This window comes from Tupaia chinensis, unplaced genomic scaffold (genome assembly GCF_000334495.1).
Source record: "Tupaia chinensis unplaced genomic scaffold, TupChi_1.0 Scaffold145814_1, whole genome shotgun sequence".
Lineage (NCBI taxonomy): Eukaryota > Metazoa > Chordata > Mammalia > Scandentia > Tupaiidae > Tupaia > Tupaia belangeri.
The window spans coordinates 2245778-2256582 of NW_006205672.1; the positions used below are offsets into that span (position 1 = coordinate 2245778).

The 10805-nt window shown below is 41.8% G+C and overlaps 1 protein-coding gene across 4 annotated transcripts in view; it reads right to left on the bottom strand.

Annotated features, from left to right (window-relative positions):
- The window catches only part of PRPF3 (pre-mRNA processing factor 3), a 32219-nt gene that overhangs the window by 9182 nt on the left and 12232 nt on the right, over positions 1–10805 (bottom strand). For all 4 annotated transcript variants that reach the window (XM_006168466.3, XM_006168467.2, XM_027768277.1 and 1 more), the window contains 4 exons: positions 9176–9482; positions 5681–5847; positions 2306–2385; positions 121–264 (listed from right to left, as the gene is read on the bottom strand). In XM_006168466.3, the coding sequence (XP_006168528.1) occupies positions 121–264; positions 2306–2385; positions 5681–5847; positions 9176–9482 (698 nt within the window). The remainder of the gene's footprint in view (positions 1–120; positions 265–2305; positions 2386–5680; positions 5848–9175; positions 9483–10805) is intronic.

Sequence of the window (10805 nt, forward strand, 5' to 3'; positions counted from 1 at the left end):
AAAGAAGAAGGAAATATACTGAGAAACAGAAAGCACCCAAATATGGAGATGTTAAAGCACCTCTAAAATCAGATAAAGATGTCACTCTTTTTTAGCAATAAAGGCAACTAAGATGTATACCTTTGGGTTCTGGAGGAGGCATCAGGCCTAGCCTGACTTTCTCTTGTAGTTCCTTCTGTGCTTCCCTCCTAGTTTGTCTCCGAAGTTTCTTCTGCTCCTTCTTGGTAAGATATACTCCCAGAGTAACTGGTGTGTCATTGTCAACTGTTAGGCAGAGAAATAAGTATACCAAAGCAGTAAAAATATTAGAGGGACTATATCAGTACCAATCATATTTAAAAAATACTTAGCTTAATTATTGTTATTTCTAAGTTGGGACAGGGGAAGTTTTAAAAAACATTCTTGGGCTGGCAGGTGGTATGGAAGTTAAAGGTGCTAGACTCCTAGATGGCCGACCACGGTTTGAGTCCTGGACCAGGTGGCTTGCTTTCTCACTTTCCCTCTAACTCTTTCTGTCCCTCTCTGTTCAAATTAAAATAAATAAATGAATCAAGTTAAATAATTAAAAAAAGGGGCTGGCAGGTGGCATGGTAGTTAAAGATACTGAATTCCCACATGGCCAGTTGCAGTTTGAATCCCAGACCTACCAGCTTGCTTTCTCACTTGCCCCTTCTGTCTTTGTCTGGTCAAATTAAAAAAATAACAGTAACGGGACCAGCAGGTGGTTAAGGTGCTGGGCACTCCCATGTGACCGACCATGGTTTGAGTCCCAGACCTGGTGGCTTGCTTTCTCATTTTCTCTCTCTCTCTCTCTCTGGCCAAATTAAAATGAATGAATAAATAAAAAATTAAATAATTATTAAAAAAAAAAAAAGTACAAAGCGAAATTAAATAAATAAATCTTTTTAAAAAATAATAATTAAATAGCATTCTTGGGATCAGCAGATAGCAGAATGGTTATGTCGATGGACACCCACATAGTCGACCATGGTTCTAGTCCTGGACCCAGTAGCTTGAAACCCATGCTGGATGTCCAGAATCCTGAGAGAAAAAAAAAGAGGGGACTGCAGGATGGTCATCCCCCTGGGGGGTTATTTTTCACTTTCTGTTACTCTGTCTCTGTAGTGAGCGTAAAAATAAAAGCATTCTTATCTTTCATTAAGTAGTATTATAAATTGTTTTTCTTTAAGCAGTTGAATCCTTTTATCAGATGAAATGTAGAAATTATAGAAAACAAAATAAGAACAGTTCTAGTTGCTCTGGGTGAGGATTTGGAGCAAGTGGGAAGTATTTGGAATCTCATTTAGATCTCATTTCCTGAACCATAATTTTGCCATGGAGCACAAAATCACTGGCCTAGATGATAAAATTAGTAATCTGAGTCACAAGAAATAGGAATCCTCTGGATGCTCAAAGCAGATTTCCACAATTATTAAAAACAAAACCCCAGAGTACCAGGTGGTTAAGGATGTTGGACTCCCACATGGCCAGGAGTGGTTCAAGTCCCGGACCTGGCAGCTTGCTTTCTGACTTTCTTTCTCTCTGTTGCTCTCTGTTCAAACTTTAAAAAGTAAATTAATAAATAATATATTTAAAAAACTCCATATTCTTCTCATAATTTATGCTTATGACAGCTAAGTAGAATCTGGTTAAATAAAATGCAACAAATACTGCAACTTATAATATTTTTAGGTCTCAATTTATTTTTCTAAACTTACTGTAGACAAAGTAAAGTAAATTCACCAGTTGGGGTATTATCTCCTCTGTCCATCCCAAGCCTGGTAAAAGTATAAAAATCTTTTATGATCTGTACTACTCTTGAAGAAGTAATATCAGTTATATCACTGTATGAGGAAATTCTTAGTGTTCTAAGTGACTTATCCAAGGCATTCATTCAGCTAGCTAAAAACACAATCATAACTAAAACCCATGTCTTTTGACTATATCAAAATATTTTTGCTACAAAAAGATAAAACATAGGCTAAAGACAAAGATCAAAGATGGGCAGGAGTATAGGTGGTATGTAAGACTCGAGCATTATGGCAAAAGTTCAACTTGTAATATACAGTAGTAAGGCCATCTCTAGTTTAGGCCTCAATATTCTAGAGCTATGCTGTTCAATATGGGAGCCACTATTTAAATTAGTTAAAATGAAATAAAATTTAAAACTTAGTTCCTTGGTTATATAATACTAGTCCAACTTGTCTTCAAATGTTCACTGACCACATAAAGATAACGGATGGCCACTGTACCGGGCAGAGTCCTAGTGGATAATGCTGCCTTGATTGGGTTACCTGTACATTACCTGGAGGATTAAGCTGGGCTGGATGTTCAACGAGATTTGTGATTCCAAAATAATCTTCTCTCTTGGGATTTTCCTCTGTACTAAAATTGGACAAAGAACAAAAAACAAAATACATGGGTAGAGATGATTCCAAGAGAGGAGTCTCAGAAACACAATGAAAAAATCAATTCTCCATAATGTGTTCTAGGGCTTTTTAGCATTTACATATCTATATGTGATTGATAACTCATTAATTCCAGATAGAAATACTCCTCACATCAGTCATTCTTTTTTTTTGGAGAGATTTTCACTGTAGGGCGCGTGCACTCGCCAGACAGACAGAGAGAGACATAGAGACAGAAAGCGAGAAATCACCCCCCAGGGGGGATGGTCACGCCGCAATCCCCTCTCCTCCATTCTCCTCTCGGGATCTTGGGCACGCATGCACACGCGCCCGGCGTGAGTTTCAAGCCACCTGGTCCGGGACACGAACCGCGGTCGACTACGTGGGAGTCCAGCGACACAGCCATTATGCTAACTGCTGGTTCCCACATCAGTCATTCTTGACCTTTTTCCTTCCCTAACATCCTGAGTGAAGCCATATTCTCTCATTAGCATCAATACATTCTTGGAACAGAGGTCAACAGAGGAAAGGTAAAGAAAAACAGACATCATCTTTTTTTTTTTTAAAAAGAATTATTTATTTTTGTTTTATCTATTTCTTTCATTTTTAAATTTTAATTTGACCAGAGAAAGACACAGAGAGAGAGAGCGGGAAAGTGAGAAAGGGACACCAGGTCCGAGACTTGAACCGTGGTCGGCCATGTGGGAGTGTCCAGCAACTTAACCACCACGCCACCTGCTGGTCCCAAGAGACATCATCTTCTAAAGCCATGTAGTAGAATGATGGTGCAGATACAGTTAAGGCTTTCCAAAAGCATCTCAGATACCTTATCTACCAATTTCTCTCCCATCATCTAAGAATCCTTGATCTATTTTTTTATTTAAGAATTATTTAATTGTTGGGATCCAAAGTTGGGTGTAATGGCTACGTCACTGGACTCCCATGTAGTCAACCACAGTTCGAGTCCCGGACCTGCTGGCTTAAACTCACACTGGGCATGTGTGTGTGCGTGCCCAAGATCCTGAGAGGAGAATGGAGAAGGGATTGTGGTGTGGTCATCCCCCCTGGGGGGGAGATTTCTCTCATTCTGTCTCTCTCCATCTTTCTGGCGAGCGTACAACGCCCTATAACAAAAACCTCTCCCAAAAAAAAGAAAGAAAAAAAGAATTACTTAATTGTATTTACCATTATTATCTTTATATTTGCTATAGAGCTTGCACACTCACCAGAGAAAGAGAGAGTAAGCCACCAGGTCTGGGACTCAACCACAGTCAGCCACATGGGAGTCTAGCACCCTAACCAAATGCCACCTACTGGCCATCCTTGATCTATGATTGCCTTTTTTTTTTTTTTTTGAAAGGTTTTTGCTATAGGGCTTGTGCAATCGCCAGAAAGACAGAGAGACAGAAAGTGAGAAATCATCCCCCAGGGGGATGGCCATGCTGCAATCCCTTCTCCTCCATTCTCCTCTCGGGATCTTGGACACCCATGCACACATACCTGGTGTGTGTTTAAGCTACCGGGTCCGGGACTCGAACCGTGGTCAACTACATGAGAGTCCAGTGACATAGACATTAGGCCAACTGCTGGTCTCTATGATTGCTTCTTTAAGAAATCTAAACATCTATAATATGCAATAAAGGAACGTAATTAAGAAAACAAATATGCCAGGAACCAACAGATGGCATAACGGTTACATTGCTGGGCTCCCACATAGTTGACTGAGGTTCAAGTCCTGAACCTGACAGCTTAAAACTCATACCAGGTGTGTGTGTGTGTGTGTGTGTGTGTGTGTGTGTGTGTGTGTGTGTGTGTGTACATACCCAAAATCCTGAGAGGAGAGTAGAGGACAAAGAATTGCAGTGTGGCTATCCCCCTGGGGGTGATTTCTCACTTTCTGTCTGTCTGTCTCTCCAGTGAGCATATGTGCCCTACAGCAAAAACCTAAAAAGGTAAAATAAAATAAAACTAGCATGTTGGAACCAGCAGTTGGCGTAATGGCTATGTTGCTGGACCGCCATGTAGTCGACCACGGTCCAAGCCTCAGAGCCAGTGGCTTAAACTCATGCCAGGCGTGTGTGCGCCTTAGATCCCAAGAAGAGAATGAAGGAGAAGGGATTTTTGGCATGGCCATCCCCCCTGGAGGTGATTTCTCGCTTTCTGTCCCTCTGTCTCTATTTTTCTGGTGAGCGCACATGCTCGATAGCAAAAAAAATCTTAAAAACAAACAAACAAAAAACCCCCAGTTAAAAACAAATAATATGCAAAAAAGCAAACAAAAAGTTTACCTATTTGGTTTTTCTTAGATTTAGGTCCCTGATTCTCCTACATTAACGCAAAAAGCTAAAAATAACCTAAATAGTATATTGTTTACAAATATACAAGCTTTGTATAGTTAGTTATCTATCACCTTTGAATATTAAAATTTTAATTATATAAGTATTATTTCTCTCATTAACACTAGCCTTGGGCCAACCTCATAACCTGGTGGTTAAGGGAGCCAGATCTCTCATGGCTGACCTTCTGGTTAGAATCCCAACCCTGGCAGCTTGAAAAACATGCTGGGGTGGGACCAGCAGTTAGCGTAATGGCTATGTTGCTGGACTCCCATGTAGTTCACCGCGGTTCGCATCCCGTACCCGGTGGCTTAAAACTCAAGCCAGGCGCGTGTGCGTGTGTGCCCAAGATCCCAAGAGGAGAATGGAGGAGAAGGGATTGCGGTGTGGCCATCTCCCCAGGGGGTGATTTCTCGCTTTCTGTCTCTCTGTCTCTGTCTGTCTGGCAAGCACACACGCCCTATAGCAAAAACCTCTCCAAAAAAAAAAACCACACACACAAAAAAAACAAAAAAAAAAACCCAAATATGCTGGGTACCCAAAATGTCCAGTGAATGAAGAAATGGAGGAGAAAGGATTATGGTATAACCATGACCTACTTGAGGGAGTACTTTCTCCTTCTCACTCTCTGTCTCTGGAGAGTGTATGTTCCTTCTGGCAAATAAATTTTAAAAGTAAGGGCCAGTCAGTGGCATGGTGGTTAAGACAGCTGGATCCTACATGACTGACTGTGCAGTCAAGTCCAGGACTTGGTGGCTTACATACTAGGCACACAAACATGCAAGCCGACAATCCCTAGAGGAGACTGGAAGTGAAGGGACTGCTGTATGGCCATCCTCCCTAGGGTGGGGAAAGCAGTACTGGCTATCTCTGGAGAGCACATGTGACCTATAACAAATTAAAACCAAAAATAAAAGGATTTACTAACAAACTCACAGATCAAAGCCATTGGGGATGATGTATGAGTCCCACCATTCAATTTCAGGGATATCTCCTTCTTTCAATTCCTTCTTGGGAGCAATAAGGGCAAGCCTAGTTGAGGCATGGATGCCTGTTTTTCGAGCTGCTTGTGAGATCTCAGCCTGTAGCTTCTCCAGTTGAGCCTAAAAACGAGGTAAACCGAGACAAGATGCATTAGAATCATTGAAAACAAGGAAGTGGTATAATCCCAAATTTTAAGCCATTCCTTGGAAATATTTATACCTAATGTAACGAGCTCATAATTTCTAAAAGGTTAGAAAAGAGTTATTCTGCTTTATATTATCCTTTACTTAATTCATTTTCATGTATCTTACCCCTCTCTCTCTTTTACCCCACAGTATGTGCCTACTACAAACATGCAGAAATGAAATTCTATGAAAATCTCTCCCAGAGAACAAAAAAGCACAAATCACTAAACATACAGTCAATTCAACTGTCCAGGTATATAGATTGCCTGCAGTAAACTTAGTGTCAGGCTAGCTCTCTTCAATTATCCAGAGGGTTTTGAATTATTTCCTTCCACTGTCAGTTGTATGTGTAAAATTTTCAAATGCAATTTATTTCCACCTAAGTAGAAAGTAATTTGGGGGGACCATAAGGGACACAGAGGTTAAGGTGGCTGGATCCCACAGAGCTGACATTGTAGTTCAAGTGCCAGAACCAGTGGATTGAAAAACACACTGGGCATTTGGGTATGTGTGCATACCCAAAATCCCAAGTAGAATGAAAAGGATTGCAACATAGCTGTCCCTGCTGGGGGGTGGTTTCTCACTTTCCCTCTCTCTCTCTCTGTCTCTCTTTGGTGACCACATGCAGCCTATAGCAACACTAAAAGAGAAAGAAAAAAAAAAAAAAAGAGTAATTAGGAAGAGTTACTAACTAAAAAGCAAGTATTCAAAATTAAAGTAATTAAAAAACAATTACTCATGGGCTGGCCCAGTGGCCTAGTTAAGGGAGGCAGATCCCACATGGCTGACTGCATGGTTTGAATCCTGGCACTGGTAGCTTGAAAAACACACTGTGTGTGTGTGTGTGTGTGTGTGTGTGTGTGTGTATATGCATGCCCCAAATCCTGACGTATGGAGAAATGGAGAAGTGACTGCGGCATGACTGCGTGCCACTGGGTACACTTTCAGGTATCTTACCTCCCCTTTGGCTAGCATACTACCCTCTTACCCTCTGGCAATATTTTTTTTTCTTTTCTTTTCTTTTTTTTTTTTAAAGAGAGATTTCTGCTAGAGGACATGTGCACTCACAGGAGACTGACAGAGAGACAGAAAGTGAGAAATCACCCCCCTGGGGGGGTAGCCATGCCACAATCCCTTCCCCTTCATTCTCCTCTCAGGATTTTGAGCATGCATACCCACATTCCCAGTATGAGTTTTAAGCCACCAAGTCTGGGACTCGAACCATGGCTGACCATGTGGAAGTCCAGCAACATAACCACTATGCCAACTGCTGGTCTCCCCTCAGGTAAGTTTTTTTTTTAAAGTATACAAATTTTTAAAATGTGGGGATGGAGGGTGGCATGGTGGTTAAGAGCACTGGACTCCCACATGGCCAACCAGAGTTTGAATCCTGGACCTGGCAGCTTGCTTTCTCACTTTCCCTCTCTCACTCTCCCTCTGTCCCTCTCTGGTCAAATTAAAATAAATAAATAAGTAAAATAAAGTTCAATAAAAAAAAATTCTTTAAAAATAATTTGAAAAATGCGGAACCAGTAGTTAGTGTAATGGCTATGTTGCTGGATTCCCATATAGTCGACCGCAGTTTGAGTCCCAGACCCGGTGGCTTAAATTCACGCTGGACACGTGTGTGTGCCTGCTCAAAATCCCAGGAGGAGAATGGAGGAGAAAGGACTGCGGCGTGGCCATCCCTGACAAGGAGGGGTAGTGATTTCTAGCTTTCTGTCTCTTTCTGGCGAGTGCACGTGCCCTATAGCAAAAACCTCTTAAAAAATAAATTTGAGGGACCAGCAGTTAGCGTAATGGCTATATCGTTGGACTCCCACATAGTAGACCGTGGTTCGAGTCCTGGACCCGGTGGCTTAAACTCATGCCAGGCGCGTGTGCGTGCGTGCCCAAGATCCCCAGAGGAGAATGGAGGAGAAGGGATTGCGGCGTGGCCATCCCCCCTGGGGGTAATTTCTCGCTTTCTATCTCTCTGTCTCTGTCTGGCGAGCGCACGCGCCCTATAGCAAAAAACCTCTCCAAAAAAAAAAAAAAGAAAACATAAGAAAAATAAATTTGAAAAGTGTAGTGTGTATATACATATATATAAATACACACACACATATATACAATTTATCCAATTAATTACCTGTTTCCCTTGGATATTCAAGTTTTATATGTGAATATATATGTATATAATCCAGTCATCAGAAAAGTCATGACGTGTTTTTTTCTTTTTTAAGTTCCTCAGTTTTATTCAAGAACTCATACAAAATATTCCAGATAAATGAGTTTTTTTTTTTTTTTTTTTTTTTTTTTTAAGGGGGGGGTTTTTTCTATAGTTTACTATAGGGCATGTGTACTCACAAGAGAGACAGAAAGTGAGAAATCACCCCCCAGGGGGATGGCCACACCGCAATCCCTTCTCCATTCTCCTCTTGGCGGCACGCACGCACGCACACGTGCCCAATGTGAGTTTAAGCCACCAGGTCCGGGACTCAAAACACAGTTGACTACATGGGAGTCCAGCAACATAGCCATTACAACTGTTGGGCCCAAGATAAATAAGTTTTAATCCTCATCTTCCTCCTCTTCATCCCAGTTAATCTTTTAGAAAAAGGCACCTCAGAAGTTATGGCGATCTTGACGCACGCACGCACACGTGCCCAATGTGAGTTTAAGCCACCAGGTCCGGGACTCAAAACACAGTTGACTACATGGGAGTCCAGCAACATAGCCATTACAACTGTTGGGCCCAAGATAAATAAGTTTTAATCCTCATCTTCCTCCTCTTCATCCCAGTTAATCTTTTAGAAAAAGGCACCTCAGAAGTTATGGCGATCTTGCTCTTCTTGCTCCTTTCAATGGTTATAACCCCTCCACCAAGACTCCCAGCTATTCCATTCACTTTGATTCTCTAGCTTGGAGAAACTGCTCAAAATTGGCAGCATCCATGGTTCCATGTTCTACAGGGTGGGTGCAGTCAAGGGTAAACTTCAGAACCTCCTTTTTTTGCACCTCTTCGCCAGAAGCTTTTTCACAGGCGCCATGGCAGCAGCAGAAGCAGAAAGGGAGGTCCATGATGTGTTTTTCTATGCAAAAATGCATCATGACTTTTCCAACAACCCAATATATACACACTCACATTCACACTCATTACTTTAAATTACCTGTTTACCTAACTCCCTAAAACACAGAGAATTGAGCAGACTGTATTTTCTTTTCAGTAAGCTTCCTAACTTCTAAATTCTGGGTTATACTCTGAGCTACTGATAGATACCTTTGTTCGTAATCGTTGGGCAATCTTCTCAAATTTGCCTTTGTCGTGGAATTTAAAAGTGCGTCTCTGGCGTTGGGAAGGGGCAATTGATACTCGTGGGTCAAAAAAGGTATTGGACTCCATGTCTTCTGATGGTTTTTCTTTAAGCTGTTGCTTGAATTGTTCCCTCTTCACAGCACGAATATTGGCCTTCAGAGTAGGCATGCGGTGTGTGAGCTCAATTTCCTTGCCCGTTGCATCTACAGTGCGACCTTGCTCATCAAGGATCAGTGGTGTAGGTTTGGTTTGATCTTTTAACTCCACCTTCCTGAAAAACAGAACACTCAGAAATAAATCCTGGAAGGAACATTAAGACAGACGAAAAAGGGGCCAGCAGGTGGTGTGGTGTTTAAGGGTGCTGGACTCCCACATGGCTGACCATGATTCAAATCCCGGGCCTAGTAGCTTGCTTTCTCACTTTCCTTCACTCTTTCTCTGTCTCTCTCTGTCCCTCTCTGGTCAAAATAAATAAATAAAGTTAAAACAAAAAGAAAAAAGTCAGACAAAAAAGAGGAGCTGGCAGGTGGTGTAGTGGTTAAAGGCGCTAGATTTCCACAAGGTTAACTGTGGTGTGAGTCTCAGACCTGGCAGTTTGCTTTCTCACTTTCCCTTTCTCTCTTTCTGTGTCTCTCTCTGGTCAAATTTAAAAAATAACAAACGGGGGAACCAACAGTTAGAGTAATGGCTATGTCACTGACTCCCACGTAGTCGACCGCAGTTCGCGTCCCGGACCTGGTGGCTTAAAACTCACGCCGGGCACGTGTGCGTGCGTGCCCAAGATCCCGAGAGGAGAATGGAGGAGAAGGGATTGCGGCGTGACCATCCCCCCTGTTTTTGCCTCCTGTGCTCTCTCTGTCTGTCTGGCCAGCGCACGCGCCCTATAGCGAAAACCTCTCCAAAATAAATAAATAACAAACGGAAATAAATTATTATTAAAAAACAAACAAACAAAAAACAAAAACAAAAAATAAAGCAAAACCCAACAAAGATAACTAGGCTTAATAATTTAAGAGAACACAATCTCATTAGTGAATAGTACCTTGATGAAACTGGGTATCTGAACATAAACTGAATGTGTAGACCCAGCCACAGTAGCACAAACTAAATGCTGTTGCTCAGCAGGTTAAGGCCACACAGGAAGCAAGGGCCCACTCTAAACTCTGGGCAATGTGGTGTAACCCTGGGATCCCAACTATTCGGGAGGCTGATGAAGGAGGATCACTAATGGCAAGAACCTAAAATCAGACATATCAATAATAATAATAATAATAAAAAAAACCTCACCCAGAAAGATTTGTAATTTTACTTTTTCTTCACCCCTGAATTATTGAGTCAGCTTGGAATACCAGACCAATGTTAGGTGCTAAAAATGAAGCTTATTTGGGATGGCAGGTGGCGTGGTGAAGGGTACTGGACTCCTACATGTCCAACCAGGGTTCGAGTCCCAGACCTGGCAGCTTGCTTTCTCACTTTCCCTCTCTCTCACTATCACTTGCTCTGTTCCTCTCTGGTCAAATTAAAATAAATAAATAAAGTTAAATAAAATAATTCTTAGGGCTGGCAGGTGGCATGGTGGTCAACAGCGTTGGAG